Source organism: Bombus terrestris, chromosome 2, assembly GCF_910591885.1.
Source record: "Bombus terrestris chromosome 2, iyBomTerr1.2, whole genome shotgun sequence".
Taxonomy (NCBI): Eukaryota; Metazoa; Arthropoda; class Insecta; order Hymenoptera; family Apidae; genus Bombus; species Bombus terrestris.
This window is the reverse complement of record NC_063270.1, coordinates 16,200,376-16,219,485: the sequence shown is the minus strand read 5'-3', so window position 1 is coordinate 16,219,485 and position 19,110 is coordinate 16,200,376. Positions and strand designations below refer to the sequence as shown.

Below are 19,110 nucleotides of genomic sequence, written 5' to 3'. Positions count from 1 at the left end.
ATTTTGTAAACTGTTGAACAAAATTGACATCTTGTATCAGGAATGCATGAGCTTCGAAGAGGTATTCTTTATTTTGCACAAAAACGGACTTCGTAACCGCGCGATTTTAGCTACCTTTCACTCGCGTGTTAAAATCGCGAGGCACATAGATTTTCGCGTTCTTGGAATGTTTTAATATTCTAATAATTTCAAATAATTATAAAGAACATTAAAACGCTTTATTTTATATTTAAATTAATTTTTATATAAAATAAAAATATAAGCAGTAAAAGATTACGTGAGAAATAGATAGAATATAATAATCATTTAATTTGATCTATAGTTAATATTATAGATTTATAATTAAGTCCAGTTTATCTGATTAGTGGGACACGTGGTGCTAGTTTGATATTAGTCACGTGTATAATCACGTGTTCATGGAGTATAATATAATTTACATGTAAAGTACAAAATTTGACATGAATGAAGACAACGAATCGAATTTACGAAAGCTTTTCATAGAATCATTAGCGAGCGATAATGTTTTTATAATAGCAACGACAATAGATACAGGTAGCTAAATGTTCCCTAATTAATAAGATTAAAGACACGTGGCTACTTAGAGTAACCTATAAATTGTCTAATTTTAGGTTTTGAATGGCAAGCAGTGGATGAATGCAAAGAGAAATTAGATAAAAATGTTAAGATTGTTAAGGAACGCGGCAAGATTTATTTTAATGTATATTGGAGTCAATTCGCACAAGTAATATTATTTTTGTTTATTTTAAAACTGATGTTTTTAATATGTAAATTTATTTCTGTGGAATAATATTATTATTGTACAGAAAACGAGTTAATAATATTATTTTATTTGAGTTGTAATTTTAGGTACAAGAAATGAGATCGATAGACAATGTTTATATTGTCGCAGATGTTAGAAAATTTGAATTCTCAGGAAATAGTAAAGAAGCTGATTTACAATTATTTAAAGATGCTGTACATAATGATATGAAATTAGAAAAAGCTTTGAATACTTGGAAAAGTATTACTGGTTTTCGAGGGAAAATATATCCAACTACCGATGAATATAATGTAGCAGAAAAAGATCGTAAGCTTTGTAACACAACTGTTACACCAATCACGGTTAAAGGAAGAAAAAGAGGGCAAGATCCATCTGACACTAAGGAAGATGAAATATTAAGATATAGAGTAACGTGTGAAAGAACTGGAAAACATACATTTGGATCGGCAGAGGTTGCCAGAGCTATTGGAGGAGAATTGCAAGATAAATATCTGTGGCTTGTGGATCTATCAACATATTATTTAGAAGTAGTTTGTAAAGTAATTGACAGTAAGTGAAATAAATTAATATGTGGTTGTTTTTTATTGTAGAGGATAATATGTATTATATCATGAATAGATGAATTGATAACACAGTTACGTATTACACATGAATCTAAGCATCATAGGAATATCATATGTTTTGGACCAACTACTCTTAGAGCAACTGTATCTTATAATTTATTAAGATTAGCTCATCCTAATCCAGGAGACATAATAATTGATCCAATGTGTGGTAGTGGTTCCATCCCAATTGAGGTAATACAGACACATACATTTGTATTTCAATATAACATAAATATATTATGTTAAAGATAACAATTATTATTATTGAAAATTACAGGCAGCTTTAGTATATTCCCAATCTTATATTATTGGAGGGGACAATCATCCAAAAGCTGTACATAACACAAAATCTAACATAGAGGCATCTTCCTCTAAATGTAAAATTGACTTACTACATTGGAATGTTTCACAATTACCTTTTAAAGATTCCTTTGTTGATATTATTGTTACAGATATGGTATTGAAGTATTTAAATATTATAACATTTTTATTATACGTTACCCTATTTATTTACTTTATCAAATTATCCTTATAGCCATTTGGGAAAAGGAGTGGACGAATGATAGACAATAGAATACTTTATAAGCAATTCTTGATAGAGTTAGGACGAATTATGAAACCCTTAAAAGGTCGGAGTGTTTTACTCACTTACGACAGGCGCAGCCTTAGTATGGTACGCTATTAAAATTTTGAAATCAGATTTTTGTAGAATTACGATTGAGGTTGTTTTCTTTGTTACAGGCTTTACAAGCAGCTGGAGATTTGTTCTATGTAACAAAAACTTTGAGTGTGAATATAGGTGGTCTCCAAGCTGCAGTTTATGTCTTAAAACGAACAGATATACCCTATGAACAATTTAAACCGAAAGTTATTAAACGCATGATGTGCAAAAAGAAATAAAGTATTCTTATTAACTCATGTTAAAAAATAAATTTAAATATCTTTATTTTATATCTACACAAGTTCACATTTTGTAAAAGTTTAATAAAAGGAAATTTTTATATTTCTTATAAAAGAGTTTTTATTTAGTTTATTAAATAATAAACTTTATAAGAAAAATTTTCTTCTACTCGTTTCCATATCGTGTCTTTTTCCTTGTATAATCCATTCGTATTCTCCATATTTGCTGTCAAATGTTCCATGTTGTAGTGACTGTAATTTTAGGGTAAATCGAGGTCCTAACTCTCTCAATCTGGGTTTATTCCTTTCCATGTCAAACTGATATCTGTAATATCATTTGTGTAATTGTATGTTCATTAAGCATTCTACCACGATAAAGACTAAATTATTATACCTATGATGCCTGAAGAATATATAGTCTCTTTGATTATGGAATGTTACCACTCTCCTGCCTTTAAATTCAGGTTCATAATGAAACAGTGCCCCTAACATTCTACCAATTGTGCATCCTAAGCGAGTAGTAAAATTATTTAAAATAACTTCTGGTCTATGTTCAGAAATTTCTTTGTGACTACGTTTTAAATCTACTGTTAATTTAACATTGCTAAGTTTAAAATGTGCTGTTGGTCCATCAGGTAAATGAATAACTAACAAACCATCTAAGAAAACTTATAAGGAAAACATTAAATATACAAATAATACAAAATTGTTCTAAATAATTCAGTTATAAATGTATACAAAGGATACTTGGTTTGCACTGATCTTCATTAACAATTACAATATCAGTGAAATTCTTTGCTATAGCACTTTTTACCATTTTTTTTACTCCAGAACGATTTCTATATAAAGAGATAGAATTCGGTATTATCCTTGTTAATTCTCTGCCAAAAATTCTGGTTTTTCTTGTCGGATTGTCACAAAAGCTAATCAAAACTTTAGGTTCGTAAGCATGCTTATAAAAAGGAGCAAATTCATCATGTTCAAAATCAACTTTAAGCTCTGCATTCTCTTCATCATCAAGATCACCAGAAACAATAGTTTCATCTTTCTCCCTTAAGCTCTCAAGAGTATGTGGTACTTGTTTTGGACCACCTTCTTGAATTCTTTTCTTCTTGGCTTCTTTTTTGGCCTTTGCTTTCTCTTTCATTAACTTTAGACATTTTTGATGTCGGACTGCCTTGCATTTTATGTGATTAAAGTTGCTGTCAGATGGCAAAATAACCTCTGATGTTTTGTGTTCTGAAGTACTTGGTTCTTCTTCCTTTTCCCCTTGTTGAATTCGACTCAAAGGATTTATTCGTAAACTTTTGAGCTTCATTTTTATAAATTATTTGTTTTATTTCGATATAAAGTTATTACTTAGTACCGTGTATAACCAAATATCTTACACGTGAATATTACTCGATAGTCAGGTTATAATAGGTTATCATTTACTATCTAGTTGCAGTTCATTGCCGCCAATTTTCAAACATCACTCGACGAAAATTTCTAAGATATACAATTATCTTTATTTTGCATTAAAAAATTTAAATATATATACCTATTTATGCGTTTTATCTTAACATAAAAAATATTTTTGATCATTCTTACAGATTATTTAATTTATGTACAAGATATCAAAAAATTATTTGTCATGGTTTTGGAAGATGACTACATTTTCGGATCGGTGGAGATTTGTTAAAAAAAGTGAACCGCAAAATTGACCTGATTTTCAAGGTTAAATTCTTTTTTTATTGCATCACGATGAACAAAAGTCATGTAGGAACCACAGATCACAACTTAACCATTTCTGTCTGCAAAAAGAATATGAAAATTCCATTAGTTTTTAACAAGCAATAGATATTCACTTTTCCAAAGGTCAAAAAATCACTTCCAAAAACTATGACAAATAATTTTTTGACATCCTGTACATGTAAGTGTAATATTAGGATAAAATTTTTTATACATAGAATTCGGCTAAAGTTTAACTGTACAGCTTATTGAAATAGGTTTAAAATGTTATTTCTTATACACAAATATTAAATGTTATGCTTGGAAATTAATATGAACACGTGTATAATAAAACACTTCATGGGAATGAATCCTGTTTTTGAATACCCCTTTGACATTAGAATGTTCTAGTTAAAAGAATTTCACTGTTACCCATAATATGAAAAAGACAAATATGGAAAACAACATTAAATATAAGATGTAGTAAGTATGACTTCCTTTAGATAAACGTAATACACGTGTAACTGCGTTTGTTAATGAACCACTTGTCCTTTCAACATCCTCATCCTGATAACAAAAAGTTTCTTCTATATACTTCTATCTTCTATATATACTCAGTAGATTTTTATCTACACTAATGTGTTATTCACCATTCCACGGAGCATTTTATCCTGATATTCCACTTCATTTCCAATGTCAATCGATAGTGACTTTAGGGCATGAATTTTGTTTTTCAAATGATCTGTCATTCTTTCATTCTCATCTTCCAAATCTCCATGGCTCGATGTAGTTGGTACTGGTTCATAGCCATAATCTATCATAAAATATCAAATCATATTAAGTTATAACAATTAAACATTATATTGAACTTTGAATATAGGTTAACCTACTTGTATGAATCCTTCGCATTTTATTCTCAATTTTGGCGGTTAATTAATGTACTTTTGCAGGAAAAAAATTATAGTGAATCTAAACAATAAACGTGTCACATAAATATTAATACAATAAGACATAAATTAAACAAACAACTGATATTTTAATTATAAATATTACTTAATATTTGTAAAATATCTATCGTTTCTTTTAATATAACTTTTTACTATTTTTAAATAATTTGATAAAATATTGGAACACATATAAACATGAGTTTTACAAGTTGAAATTTGTATTTTTAATTCACATAAAAAGTTTGAATTAGAAATTAACATGTCATATGCAATATTACAACAAATTGTTTGTTTTATTTCATATTATATATTCGCGAAATTAATAAAAATATTTAATCTGTTTTCATACATATTGATTATGTTAAAACACAATTACAAACCATGCGAAAGGAACTGTCAAGGAAGCGAGCAAATAATATACGTTATACACATATGTATACGTTAAACGTGGTGAGAAGTGATGCATGTACATATGACGTATATATGTCAACGTCAACGTCACGTTACGGTCATGATCATGATATGTAATCAGCACTGATCATCATTATCAATCAGGGTTGCCAACTTCGAAATTCGAAACTTTAACCTACTTTAACTTGGATTTCAAATATGATATAAAGTGTTCAAACTATTAACAATCAAATAAATATGATTGTACTATTTAAAATTACGGTTTTGAAATAAATAATATTGGGATCAATATATAGTTTTTATGAGAATATATTTCTATTTGAAAGAGGACTATTACTATCAAAATGCTGAAATTCTAATAACGTATATGTATATTAAATTGATCCAATTTATATTTTATCGACAAAGTATTCTCTGCTGATCATAGGACATTAAACTTTACCAAAATTTGCTTTTTATTATCATTAGTACATTTATGACGGTTAAGGGTTTCATATAAGTTTATAACATAAAGTGAGGATTCCGATTAATTCATAATGTATTGTTTACATTAATTTTTGGTAAATTGTAGTATCATACAATTATTTTATGTTGTTTCTTCTCGATTTTATTATCAATTACAATATTATGTTAAATATAAAGGCACAAACAATGAAAAGTAGTTATCTAATTTCTAGATTCCTACGAGTCTATTACTTGTTTCAGTACAATCTTTGATACATAGTTGTCACTTAACGTTAATATAAATCCTTAGCGATAGGAATACTCATTATACCGTTAAACCTAAATCTTTGATGTTGAACTTAAATACGTTTGTTATTTCTAGATATTCACAACCCTATGTAAGAATACGTTCAACGTTAAGATTATTCTTATACATCCAATTCCTAACACGAGGGTAACACAGATAAACGAGGAATGAAATGAAATTACATCTTTTGTATTGTGTTCTATATAATATAATATATAATATATAATATATATATATATATACTGTATCCTGAAATAATTTCAACAACTATTAAACTTAGTAAATTTTCCTCGTATGCCCTCCGATATTTTGTTATGTACGGATGCTATATTTATACTTTCACATCTATAACATTTCTACTTCAACATCGAACGATCACCAATAGGTTCTACAAATTTCTCCGTATATAAATTCAACATTATAGTCACGGGAATTAGAAATCTCGTATTTGTGCACCATATAATCATTACACATATTGTATCGTTTTCCTCTATGTGTATCAGTACACAATTATTCTACGGATAGTTTGATCCCCAGGATTTAACGGAAATTAGGCCTGACAGTTACAGAATATGTTATAGAGTAGATATAAGAAAAACTTTCTGCGACAAGAAATTCGGATTGTTTGTTGATTCGTTCTTTTTTTTTTTGGAATGTTCAATGTCACAGGATGTTGGAAGACATTACATACTTAATTCTTTCCCTGTGTGGGCTCGTATTTATATATAAGAAATTTTTTTGTACTTTCACACATGGTTTCTAAAAATGTAAAAATTGAATTTTGAAGTTAACCATTTAGTCATCGTGACATCGTATAAAATTTATTAACAATGAAAATGGATTCATCTTTTACTTTGATAGCACCTAGAAAGAAGTTTCAAATTTTATACAAATCCCTCCTATCTACTAACGATATGAAACAACACGTTTCACAGATACCTTTCCTATGGACTAACTTTACAAAACATCCTCAAACTTTTTTTGAATAATTGTATACAAAGTTGAGCAGTTAAATACACATCTTAAATTAAATGTTTGCGCTGAGACTGATGAATGATTAGGCAAGAACATGATTGTTTCATCTTAAAAAATTAAAATCCTAAAATATTATAAATCGACGATAAATACTAAAACACGTTAGCAATAAATATAGGAAACACGGAACGCCGATTGTATTATTGCTTATTTGTATGATGCGATTATAATTCAAATTATTTACTAGTACGTTAAATATCAATAAAAAAAAAGTCTTCGAATATTGTAAATTATTTAGCAGAATATTTTGAGGTGTTTAAGGAAACTGTTGAAGAATGAATTCGCCGGGATGGAGCTGGGCTTACAGGAGCTGAAGGAGAAGGGCCGGTAGGTGTTGTTGGTTTGGAACTTCTTCTACTACGTCTCATCGATGAATATGGACTTGTTCCTCTATTCACGCGCTCGTGTGCATAGAGCAATACACCGATATCTCGATTACCTGCTTCTAACGCGATTTTTAGAGCGGAACTACCATCTATATCAACGATCGATGGATCACAGTCTGGATGCGCAAGTAACAATCGTACGATGTCCGTGTGCCCATGTTCCGCGGCACACATTAAAGCTGTACTGCCATCTTCATCTTGAATGTTAACCGCAGCTCCAGCATCCAGAAGTAACTGTGTCATGTCTTTACGACCATGAGATACTGCCAACATCAAGGCAGTTTGACCATGCTGAAAAAGATTACAAATTTTAAGTATACAACAAAAAAGGCAAAAAGTAAAATCATACTAAAGTCACTACTTAAAGTACTCACTAATTTTGCTCGAATATTAACATCTGCAAGCTGGAATAACCTATTAGCCACTGAAGCATGAGTGGAATTTCTGACTTCAGCAAGAGCTGCCAACATCACAGCCGTGTATCCGGCCACATTTGCTTTGTTAATATCGCAAACTTTTGAATCAAGAAGTATAGATACAACATCAAAATTTCCATGAGATACTGCATAATGCATTGCGGTGTTCCCACTTGAGTCAGTCATATTAACAATATATTCCAGCAAAGTACTTGAACATTCTTCAAAACAGTCTAGATAATCTTCAACTTCTAAGGGATTGGCATTTACTGTACTTGAAACTTTGAACCATTCTTGTTGGATGATATTAATAGCATTTTTCATTTGATGAGAGATATTTTTACTAGGAGATTTTTTAAAGCTGTCGTTAAGAACCTTCATGGCGGCCTGCATCTCTTTCGATGGTTCAACTTTCTTCCTGGGTTTTTCTTGTATAGGTTGGAACAATGCAGATTCTGGAAGTTCGTGTTTTTCTTCACTATCTGCTTGTTTTTCTGTATTATATATTTCTTCTGATTTATCATCTTTTCTTTTCTCTCCTTGCAATTGTTGGATACTATAAAAAGTATAGAGAAATGTAAATATAAAAATATATAATATATAACAAACATATAATAAACATATAATATGTAAAGTATATAAAATATATGATATACGTTTTGTTATTGGAGAGGATTAAATAAAATAAAGTGATTAAAAAGAAATCAATTACCCTTTCTCAACGAAACAAGCAGAATTTATTTCGGTGAGTTCGGTATCGTTAACTAAACGGGTAGTGTGTTGTTGTTGCTGCTGTTGCAGCATCGATTTGTTGAGATCGGATACACGATTTACTTATTCACCATAGCGAAATCGCAATGATTTTAAGTGCACTTTTTTCTGTCACTGACCTCTACGACGTTATTTACGATTTGACCTCTGCGCTCTGCTCCGTGAAAATACTTATGACGCATAGGACGCGCAACCATGGAGTTCGAAAAAACCAACAAATCCTTGATATGCACTTGATTGTCACTGACTATGCGATAGATTGATTCACCATGGTGCCAACTTCTTTACTACCTTTTTTACCGAACTACCCTTAATCTGGCCTTTCCACCCTATAGATGGCGTACGTAACATTTTCTAGCGCTTATATCGACAGATATCGAACGATCTTATAAGATAATTTTTTGAAAAAATAAATCTTAATATGTAATTCAAATGAATTAATAATGATTACACATTACTAATTTCTAATCTACATAAGGTTTTAAGTATGTAAATAATAAGATTTACCATCGTGTTTCATTGAGAAGAGTAATTAACATAATAGAGATGAGAGAAAAATAACGGGAATGTTATCCTTAAATAAATTACTAACCGATTATTGTTGTCATATTGTTCCTTGTTATCGGAATCATATCGAATCACACCTGCAGGTATCTTCGTATACGTATCCTGTCGTTTAAATTGTCTTCTGTAATCTATCGTATTGTTCAACGGTATTTGAGACGGTCTCGGTATCCTCGAGACGAGATTCGTGTTCTGATGATTCATATTATTTTCCGCGTTGTTGACAATTTGTTTCGCCAAATTCTTTATAGTCTCCTTACAATTATCACAATAATTAGCAGCGCATGAGATAGATATGTGTGGTTTGATCGACTCTCCGACCGAGACGTCCGTGAATTTCTTTTTTATCGGCGAAGTACCAAACTCTCGTTTTCTAGGCGCTAGACCGGAAGTGTCGGTACTCTTTACCGTGGTTCTCACTAAATCATCTACCATAACGCTAACAGATTTTGTAGTCTTTCTTTTTAGCTGAGTATCGCCGTAATTAAACGAATGACTTCTCGAGTTCATCGAATGTAAAGATAACGACTGAGTAGCAACTGGATCGGGACCAACAGCGACGGTTCTCGTTGCAGGATCAGTTCTAACCTCGATTCCAATTTCAGACATCCTCGGTTTTGCCATGACTCCTACGTTCGTTCTCATCTTAAATGGTTCCGCCACCTGTATGTACTGATCCTTCTTCTCGACTATTTTTACCGGATCTGGGGTACACTGACAACCCCTAGACACTGTATCTTTAATTAAAGTACTCTTATAAATCCTGAGAGCATCATCCACGATAACCGCGACATCTTCTTTCGTTAAAACGTCTTTCATGTTTAACCCTGTCGATGTTCCACACGATCTTTTCTTCGCTTCTTTCTTTATTTCAGGTGCTATATCCTCGATCACAAATCGACTGTATACAAGATCCTTTAACTTGTTCCTCGTGTTAACCGCAACATCATGAAATTTCTTTACATCTCTGGCCAATTTCGGGCTGGTAGGTGGTATCGTTTCCATTTGAAGTGGGCTCCTTTTCAAACGATTCCTCATTTTTGCCTCCAACGTTATGTCATCATACAGTCGTTGGTTACGGGTTAAAGTCGATCTCCAACTGTCGTGGGAATCGCTCGAGTACAGCTTATCAAGGCTCGACGACGTTCGATCGTCGAACAATGTGCTCTGGTCTTTAATTTCAGGTACGATTTCTTCGATTTGCAATCGACTCTTTTGCAAGGATCGTTTTATCGGCGTGCTCGTTATCATGCCGACGTCTCGGGTTCGAACCTGATCGCGTGACAATTCAACGTGTTACTACGTAGACGTACTACGTACGCTGCCATAAGTATCAGGATACCCGATACTTGATACAAATCTAATGCTATCTACTGCTTTTATTTTCTAATTATTTTATTATAAAATGTCACTTATTGTGTTCTTCCACTGTCATCTTCACACATATATAGATGAAATAAAATTTGTACAAGTCAATCAATAAATATAACAAGGTAGATGTCCTGATACTTATGCGCGAATACGTATCTTTCATTTATTCGATTAGTTAGAACACTACCGTTGGCTTTTAGAACGAAGAGCTTAGAGAACTACTACTTCGCGGAAGCTAATCGGCGCAAGTTAATTACCCAGTTCGCAGCTAGTTTTGTAACAAAGTTTTCGATGCAAACTTTATTTTGATTTACGTAAGCGACGTACCTGACACGATGAGAAAATTCGCGCAGATTCTATCGGCTTAACCTTTAATTCAATTACAGCGTAAAAGTGTGATGCAAACGAAATGTGCACGGTGACCCATTTTCGTTCGGCTATAAATACAAACGCGTATTAGGAAGCGGAATATCGGGCTCGTAATTAGAATCAGCAGATGCCAGGCAACCAAGAGAGAGAGCTAACTCGTAAAGGAGACTTAATAAAATAAACCGTCCAATAAAAACCATTGCATACCGTCTATTATTACTCCTTTATGTTCACCGATTAATTTATTCCGCCTCAAATAAAATCAAGTAAAACGGACGGTTGCGTTCGAAAAACTTTTCTTTCATGCAAATGGTAACAAGCTAATAGAAAGGTGGCTCGCGCATATTCATAAGAAACCCAAGAAGTAGAAACTGCATGAAATTAATTGCATAGAATCATCCTGCCGAAAAGAGACGGGCTCGCGTTTCAACGGCGAATTTAAGCCCCATACTTTCTCACCAGATCCGATAAAGCAACATTCGCCTAACTATTTCGCCGCTGTGAGTGCAATTAAAAGGTAACCGAGCATCGGGTATATGCAAATTTTCCACCTCGGTCCGTTGAAGTTGGTTCAACGCCGCGTTCTCAACGTGTTACGGTTTCTCAAGCGATGGAACATAAGAGAGCGAGAACAAAAGGAGATCGAGGGGGCCGATAAAACGGCGTGAAACGGAAGTCGACGGCGTACCTGCTGGTGCGAAACACCGACGTCCCGTGTCATTACGCCGCACATCGTTCCCATGTCTCTCGTTGGAGTGGTCGTGTTCCTCAGATTTCGCTGGGAGTCGCGTTGTTCCGAGAAAGACTGGCTGCGATGCCTGTGCAATACGCTATCGTCGTACTGCTTCGTTTTGCTCAGCTCGTCCACTTGTCGCAGCAGATTCCGCTTCTCCTCTTTCAGCACCGACACTTGCACCTGCGTTCCAGACGTCGTCAAAAGGGGAATGTTATGGCATTTGGGTACCGTCTAATGTTGGTTTTGCTGTTTAGCGTTTCGGTGACACGGGGAACTACTTGGATGGTATAGAGTCAAGGGTTTGATAAATTTTGGATACTTGAAAATTTAGGCACTTGAGATTTTCGAGGTTTTGGTGTTTTGAGTTTGGTAAACTCTTAGAGATTTGCATATATCTAACAGGGGTTTAGTGAATTTTGGAAACGCAAAGCTTTAAGGATTCAGAGGCGTTTAGGTGTCTAAGGTTCGGTGATTTTCGAAGATATAAAGATCAACGCGTTTAGGGTTTAGTAAATTGGACTCTTTGGAAGTTGGAAATTTCAGGCTTTAGGCGTTTAAGATTTAAGGAACTTTTCAAGATCTCGAAATTTGTGAATTTAAAGGTCCAGATGTCGTCCAATATTGGAATATTGTTAGTTCCACACGTTTGTCCTTGGAATTGAAATTAGATCAAAAAACTTAGTTTTGACGTTACAGCGATACATTCTTTTTCAATGTTTACTGTATGGAAACTTTGCTTCCGAATAATCGTTTTGTGTCACCGATAAACGCGAAGCACGGAACGTGCCACTGCGACCGTCAGCATTTACTTTACGACACGTAATTACGTTTGCTTGACGAGAGTATCGCAATGAAAAGAAAGAAATTAACTCGTGTTATAACGAGGTACGAACGCCGAGAAAAGCATGCTAAACGAAATGTGAATTTCTCGAGTGTCGGTTCAACGAGCAACGAAAGTCTCTGTGCGAAGTTATTGTCTTTCCTTCTTCAAAGTTCATTATGTTGTTGAGTCACGAGTTTGCGATATTTAAAAGGACGACCCTGCCCCCCTCCCGTAGAAATTTGAACACGATTACGTTATCGAAAGAAGGACAAACATGATTCATGAGATTTACGGTAAGAAAAACGCTTCAGATTGAAATCAAAATTATTCTGTTCACCTGCAACATGGGAATTGCCTTGACCTGTTCCTCCAACTCCCGCATCCGTTCCAACGACGCTGCCATCTGTTCTCTGATGTTCTACAAATACACAGGTTTGCGTTCAGAGTAATACGATCTTATTGTCGTAGACATTGTCAAGCGTACGAGTTCGATTTTGTTTACTTGTTGCTCCTACCTGTAGCGCGCCGGTGCTGAGATTCGAATTTCCGCTTCCGACGCTCGCGTTGTCAAAATCACCCCCGGCGTGTTCCGTTTGCGCGTTGTTCTGCGCTGGTGTGGCCGTGTTCGTTCCATCTAGAGAAATATTTTTATCATTTATTCGCAATATTTATTTTTTATTCCTGATACTTTGGAATCGATATCGCGGAAACTAGTCTATGTCCTCGTTTATCATCGGATGAAAATTAGAAGGATCTAAAATTATCTTTATCAAGGTTCCATAACTTCTGATTTTAATTACTGATTTAATTAAATACATTTCGTCTATGATATAGCTACAGTGTACAACGATTACGTGTATAACATGCCAAGTATTTTGTCGAAAGTGTGTCAAGTATTTTGTTTCTTTGAGAAGAGACAAACACGGATAAGGGTTATTTTTGTTGCGAGCTCTTCAATTTATCTTATAATCGTGCAGTGTATGGAGAACATGTAATATACGTGCCGCTACTATTGCGCGCATATTGTACTTTTTAACGACTAAGGATCTTGCTTTTGACATTTTGCACGAAACCAGCAAATATTAAAAAAAACTCACGTGCGGTGAGGTACATATTTCAATTAATCGCACGTGAACGATATGTAATTAAACTTGGTGGATTCAATCCCGAATTTAATTTCAACTGGCAGCCGACGGAATGATTCTAATTATAAGAATGTCTACTCGTGAATGCCACAGAAATTCGTATTAAAACACAATTCTATGTAATGAAGTCAAACCTTCGTATCGTGCTTTGTTCTTTATTAAAGCGAGCTGAATTTTTCTACGTTATTACGAAAACGAAACACGTATTACACGCGACATTCGGAAAAATTGCTGCTTAATGAAAACAGAATTGTTTGATCTTTGCTTCGATGAAAGTGTACGTTATTTTAGCCAAGGGTTTCCTCGATATATCTGTTGAAATCAGTTTGATCGTTCTCTCCTTAATTTAATTATCGAAATAATTCTACGAAATTTTATGAAGTAAAACATTTCGTTATTGATAACGAACGGAAGTATGTCGCCCTGAATACAAACAAATTGTTCGTGTAATTAAATTAACAAGCGAATGAATATTTGATTGATATTATTATTGATATTACTCTAATATATGATACGAGTGGCACGTGTAATATGTGCAATACGATGTATAATAGTAACGTATAAATCGACGTATAGGACGATACAAATAATAAAATGGACAGTTGCGCAATGTGGGAACATCTCGTTGCGATAATGTTTTCCTTGAATATCCAAATTCCCCTGGTGTACGTTTCAATCCAGATAGCAAAGTTGTGTAACCGATTCATCAGAAACTAAGAGAAAAGTAAATATCTTAGCGCGCTGATGAAATTGTATCGATTAAATAGAAAATGTATACGAATGTACATGTTGCTCGCGAAAAGTATAAGAAAGTTGTTATAGCGCAGCGAAAAATATTGGACACTGTGCAACATAGTGATACCTTTTAGCGCGATGTTCAATTACCGTAGTTACGCAGAATGCGTCACGTAATATACACGCGAATAGGTTAATGGGACACCTGTTTCGTTGAAGGCGTAGAAATATCGCGATGGAAAAATTGCACAGCCATGGAAATTACCTTTTCCATGTGTACAAGATTTTTATTTTAGATATAAAATAACGCGTATCTTTTGCATAATTGTATAAACATGTCGTTCGACCATGGAAACATTAGGGTAACGAATAGAAGATACTTCCATAGATGAACGCTTTTGTCGAAATCATTAGCGCCTGAGGTCATTAGACGATCGTAAAAGATGATTGAGATGATGTTGTTAGAGCTCTAGGTTATTTGGGAGCTAAGTGGGGTCATTGAGATTATATCATCGAAACGCATTTGGAGGTCAAATGGGTTCACTGAGATCATGCAATCGATATTCAAGATCATCTAACGACTACAAAAGGTCATCGACCTTATGTTATTCACGTCCACGGTCGTTTAAATGTCCGAGCCAGTCACTGCGTGCAGTTGTCATTCGCAGTTATGATCATTTAAAAATTGCAAAATATTTTATGCAGAATACTATTGAATAAATAAATGTCGATTAAATTATTTGGTCCTGACTCATTCGTAGATTAACACGAATTGATTAAAAGGAGATCCGTAGCTTTGCTATTTAAATTATAGGATATCTGGTCTTTTATCTCAATCGTAAAAAATATATCGCTGATAACAGTATTTAATTAAAAGGAAACGAACGATCAATTCTAACACGTTATAAATGTTCAATTAATGTCTCTATTTCTAAAAACTGGAATTACGCGTTATCTGCATGTGAAGTCCGAGGGAACGGCAATCTAATTTTCTGCGTACACCCCTCGTTCGTAACAATACGGTTCTCCACTGGAAACAGCCGGAGGAACAGCGTACGTTACGCAAGCACTGCGGCAGCGGTGTTCACCTGCGCTGTCGGTCAATTTTTCTTTTAATTGATTGTTGCGTAACGGACCGCGTGGCTGCATGGAAACGAGCTTGGACAATAAAGAAACGCGCCAGACGGCGGCATTTCGAATGCGTTTGACGATATCGTGACACACGTGTCTCAGGCTCGGCCTAATGCCAAGGGGTTTGCCGCACGCGAATCGCGTCACGCGCTCTCGCAGAACAACGTTCGTCCATCGTGTGCCACTTTTTCCCTTCGTTACAGTCGACGCAAGCTATATAACCGAGTCATGAAATCGGTCAGGCATCAAAGTATGCATGTTTTATTTAAGAATAAGCGCCGAGTAAGCGGATTGACAGAATAGAAGAGAAAAGGCCATAAAACTTTGATTCTTGGACGGCGAACGATCGGTCAATTTCGAGTCACACGCATACCGCATGATCACTTTCCAAGTTATATTTATTCTTATTTCGTGTAATTATTTTGTTAAACCGCGCGAACGGTTTTATTTGTCAAGCAAATTTAGTTATATCCTAGTCGTGGATTTTTATGCATTTATGGAAAATTTAAGGATTACAGGGTAAATCGACTCTCTCTCTTTCTCTCTCTGTTTTTAAATTCTAGTTTCTTAGCTACGCTCATGGAAATATAAAATTGCATAAATACCAGAAAGGAGTAAAGTAGGGGTAAAGTAAAATATTCGAGACTCGTGATCGTAATAATCCGGCTTCCGTTGGATCTCGTTAATCCTTAAACGGATTAGTCAAGTTATTTAAATTTAAGTAAAAGGACTCGAAGTCAAGTTAGTGGAATTTAATTTGAACCCGAAGAAGGGGGTGTAAAGTTGTTTTAGCTAACTGGATGAAAGCATAAATTTTGTGACAGATTACTTCTTCCTTCGAATTAATCGGTTGTTTAAGCAATGGACGTTCGATGTCTGCTTTCAAAGCTTCGCTATTGAGACTCTCGAGGAATCTAGGACTACCTCGTTGACCTTTTTGAGGATACAGAATTAACGAGTATCAAAGAGCTCGCAGGCTCATTGAGATAACCAACACGATATACAAAGGGTACGCTTTAAGATCGGATCGATCTGCCATTTATCAATAAAATGAAAGTATCGAAGATGTTTATTCATCTTGTTCCTTTGCGTTTTCCTTTATAAAATGACATTTTTCAATTTCCCTTATAACGAGATAAAATAGCTCGTAAATTCGACTGTTATAAGATCAATACGATTTTATTAGCCATACAGTCGTTTGTATCAGAACAGTTAGAAATAAATTCTGCACCCAAAGGTGCACCTGCAGCACGCGGAACGAAGAAACTTCGCCGTTATCGATCGATCCTGTTGCTCGCTATAAAATTCATAGATTTAAATCGGCTTTCTAACAGCTTACTCTTTAAATCACAGGAGATTCTAGAATCAATTTTTACCTTTGAAACTTCTTTCCATTATTTTTACCGAGTTTACTTTAAGGCGTTGGCTGAACGAATATTATTTGGAAAAAGAGCATACAGATTTTTTAAATCTTTCAATTCTTCCAACTGAAAGCTGCTTTTCATTTTGCTCTTTTTCACTTTATCCCGTGTACTGTTATTTTTTCCCAGAATCGCTTATATACATATAAAACGTTTATTTTCTTAAAAAAACATTGTTACGGTAGCATTTCGAAATATCCAAAATTTCACAAATATGACCATTTTATTTATCTCTTCCTAGACCGATGCAACGACATAACCCGAATATTTAAGAGGTAATTTTTAAAACGATTGCTGGATTACTATATGATATATATAACATAATTATATATTATTTTTGCTATTATACGATATATATACATAACACTATTGACATCACTGAGATCAACTGGGACATCCTAGAAATTATACTAAAAACTATAGCAATCTAGGTTAATGAAAAATACACTAGCGATCACCATGAAAATCAATCTTTGTTAAGAAGTTAAGTTTTTGCATTTCCATCAAAGAATTTCCCAATTATAATTTGATATCGCAGGAACTTTAGAAACTGACAGGACATGTAACATCTACGTTGACGAAAAATTTGTTGAGGAAGTCAAGAGCCTTACGCAGCCTTTTAGTACTATTGAATGTCCTTAAAAGGACTCGACACGGTCCTCACGCGAGCCGTGACAACGCGAAGGATACACGAACGATCCAGCCATGTAAATAATGGCGCGCAATCGTTACGTTGCGCTTTATATGGACGAAACTGTGCTGGTTTCTCGCGTACGTTGTACATGTGGATTAGAAACAAGTACAGATTCCTTAAAAAAAAAAAAAAAAAAAAACAAAAAAAGAAAAACGAAATAACCGTCATCGGTCGTGAAAGTCAAATTAAAAAGGAGCACTCGATTTCCCTTTCTTCTTCCTTCCACAAATTGAAGGATTTGTAGCAATAAACGAGCAAAACATCTTTCTTTTCCATACGAACTTTTAAGAGAATTTAAGTAGTTTCTTCGTAATGTCGCGTATTTCATCAAAACATTAAATTTCCACATTATTCGATGCATTTTCCTAACGACTAACCAGTTTCGTTATTTATGAGACTCTTTATTGGAATTTAGAATCTAAATATACTTGGGACGAGACTGTTACAGGAATATTTTGAAAGAATTTGTTTATCGAAAAATTGCTTGGATGTAACAGAAGATGTCTGTAACGATAAACCTATGTCTTTGCCAGTTTTCGTGATAGCTTTTCCTCATATGAGAAAATTAAACGAATATTCTGGCCATTTATCGATGGCCAATAATATCTAAGATTCTTATTGCGACACTGTGGCAACATTTAATTCACGTGGTTTATATCGAATCTCCTCTTTCTTAATATGATTGTTAATCTATAAGTGACAGACGATAAATTTTAACCGATGGTATTAGCTCGTTGAATTCAAACTCCAAATGAACGATATTTATCGACGATAAATCGGCGACGATCTTAAATACGAAGGAATCAAAAAGATCTTCGAAATGATTGGGTGAAAAAGGACGAAACAAAGGAACGGTTGCCTGTGAATAATTTCCGATATATCCTCGCTCCTCGTCCATTCCTATATAATTTGATTCCATGTCAAACACTCTAATTAAACGAACTGCTAGGCAACGAAAGATCGTATCCATTAAAATTTCTTCCACTTTCCATTCGATTACTGCCGGACGTTTCGTTTCTTCCTCTTTCTTTCTGGAGGGGAGCGAGAAAACGTACAGATACGAATTTCTAGGGTCAAAGTGGCCAAACACGCGGTAGCATGATTCTCCTATCGCGATGATAATGAATTCTTCGTTTGTTTTAGCCTTCAGATAAAGTATCTTTTAATTGCTGTTGACGTTGAAACACGCGCGTCTCTGGTAGGAAAAGCGTAGTCTAAGCAGCGGTTAGTTTCGAGTATGCGAAACGATATGCAAACAGCAGACGATAATTCACGCAAAAATATGATGAGAAAAATCGATATGACGTAAGGATTTGTTATCGTAACGTTTCGTAGATATCGCGAAGAAAAACAGACGCGCAGACTTGTGTATTGTTCGCCACTATCTATCGTTGAAATTCGAAATATA

The 19,110-nt window shown here is 34.3% G+C and overlaps 4 protein-coding genes across 10 annotated transcripts in view; 1 reads left to right on the top strand and 3 right to left on the bottom strand.

The window, feature by feature from the left end:
• Positions 1 to 383: 383 nt before the first annotated feature.
• On the top strand, positions 384 to 2,318 carry LOC100650110 (THUMP domain-containing protein 3). 2 transcript variants are annotated; one of them, XM_012320262.3, is made up of 8 exons: positions 384 to 552; positions 630 to 742; positions 868 to 1,330; positions 1,400 to 1,578; positions 1,664 to 1,763; positions 1,839 to 1,843; positions 1,922 to 2,059; positions 2,128 to 2,318. In XM_012320262.3, exons 1-8 carry the CDS (start codon positions 459 to 461, stop codon positions 2,284 to 2,286), a joined length of 1,251 nt encoding a protein of 416 aa, XP_012175652.1. In that variant the 5' UTR covers positions 384 to 458; the 3' UTR covers positions 2,287 to 2,318. The 2 variants fall into 2 exon arrangements, with proteins under 2 accessions (XP_012175652.1, XP_003393947.1); XM_003393899.4 differs by having other exon boundaries at positions 386 to 552; positions 1,664 to 1,843.
• A 40-nt stretch (positions 2,319 to 2,358) lies between these two features.
• On the bottom strand, positions 2,359 to 3,641 carry LOC105665621 (probable ribosome production factor 1). Its single transcript, XM_012320263.2, has 3 exons — positions 3,034 to 3,641; positions 2,681 to 2,945; positions 2,359 to 2,611 (listed from the first exon to the last, which is right to left on the bottom strand). The coding sequence occupies exons 1-3, from the start codon at positions 3,602 to 3,604 to the stop codon at positions 2,434 to 2,436; spliced, it is 1,014 nt and encodes a 337-aa protein (XP_012175653.1). The 5' UTR covers positions 3,605 to 3,641; the 3' UTR covers positions 2,359 to 2,433.
• Positions 3,600 to 5,484, bottom strand: LOC100650235 (BET1 homolog). The gene is made up of 4 exons (XM_012320264.3): positions 5,324 to 5,484; positions 4,887 to 4,965; positions 4,647 to 4,810; positions 3,600 to 4,563 (listed from the first exon to the last, which is right to left on the bottom strand). Exons 2-4 carry the CDS (start codon positions 4,903 to 4,905, stop codon positions 4,408 to 4,410), a joined length of 339 nt encoding a protein of 112 aa, XP_012175654.2. The 5' UTR covers positions 4,906 to 4,965; positions 5,324 to 5,484; the 3' UTR covers positions 3,600 to 4,407.
• Positions 5,485 to 5,868: 384 nt separating this feature from the next.
• Positions 5,869 to 19,110, bottom strand: part of LOC100649916 (KN motif and ankyrin repeat domain-containing protein 2) — a 60,258-nt gene continuing 47,016 nt past the window's right edge. For all 6 annotated transcript variants that reach the window (XM_012320259.3, XM_003393897.4, XM_012320260.3 and 3 more), the window contains 6 exons: positions 13,092 to 13,210; positions 12,914 to 12,994; positions 11,706 to 11,933; positions 9,306 to 10,549; positions 7,901 to 8,498; positions 5,869 to 7,817 (listed from right to left, as the gene is read on the bottom strand). In XM_012320259.3, coding sequence (XP_012175649.2) covers positions 7,371 to 7,817; positions 7,901 to 8,498; positions 9,306 to 10,549; positions 11,706 to 11,933; positions 12,914 to 12,994; positions 13,092 to 13,210 — 2,717 coding nt within the window. In that variant the 3' untranslated portion in view covers positions 5,869 to 7,370. The remainder of the gene's footprint in view (positions 7,818 to 7,900; positions 8,499 to 9,305; positions 10,550 to 11,705; positions 11,934 to 12,913; positions 12,995 to 13,091; positions 13,211 to 19,110) is intronic.

What these genes read in the sequence shown, in the direction of transcription:
- LOC105665621 (XM_012320263.2), bottom strand. Translation starts at nt 3,604, where the DNA reads ATGAAGCTCAAAAGTTTACGAATAAATCCTTTGAGTCGAATTCAACAA. An exon ending in TGAAGATCAGTGCAAACCAA is followed by an intron (nt 2,946 to 3,033) that starts GTATCCTTTGTA and finishes AAGTTTTCTTAG; the next exon opens with ATGGTTTGTTAGTTATTCAT. An exon ending in ATATTCTTCAGGCATCATAG is followed by an intron (nt 2,612 to 2,680) that starts GTATAATAATTT and finishes ATGATATTACAG; the next exon opens with ATATCAGTTTGACATGGAAA.
- LOC100650110 (XM_003393899.4), top strand. Translation starts at nt 459, where the DNA reads ATGAATGAAGACAACGAATCGAATTTACGAAAGCTTTTCATAGAATCA. An exon ending in AGCAACGACAATAGATACAG is followed by an intron (nt 553 to 629) that starts GTAGCTAAATGT and finishes GTCTAATTTTAG; the next exon opens with GTTTTGAATGGCAAGCAGTG. An exon ending in AGTTTGTAAAGTAATTGACA is followed by an intron (nt 1,331 to 1,399) that starts GTAAGTGAAATA and finishes TATCATGAATAG; the next exon opens with ATGAATTGATAACACAGTTA.
- LOC100650235 (XM_012320264.3), bottom strand. An exon ending in ATAAAATGCTCCGTGGAATG is followed by an intron (nt 4,564 to 4,646) that starts GTGAATAACACA and finishes TTTTGTTATCAG; the next exon opens with GATGAGGATGTTGAAAGGAC.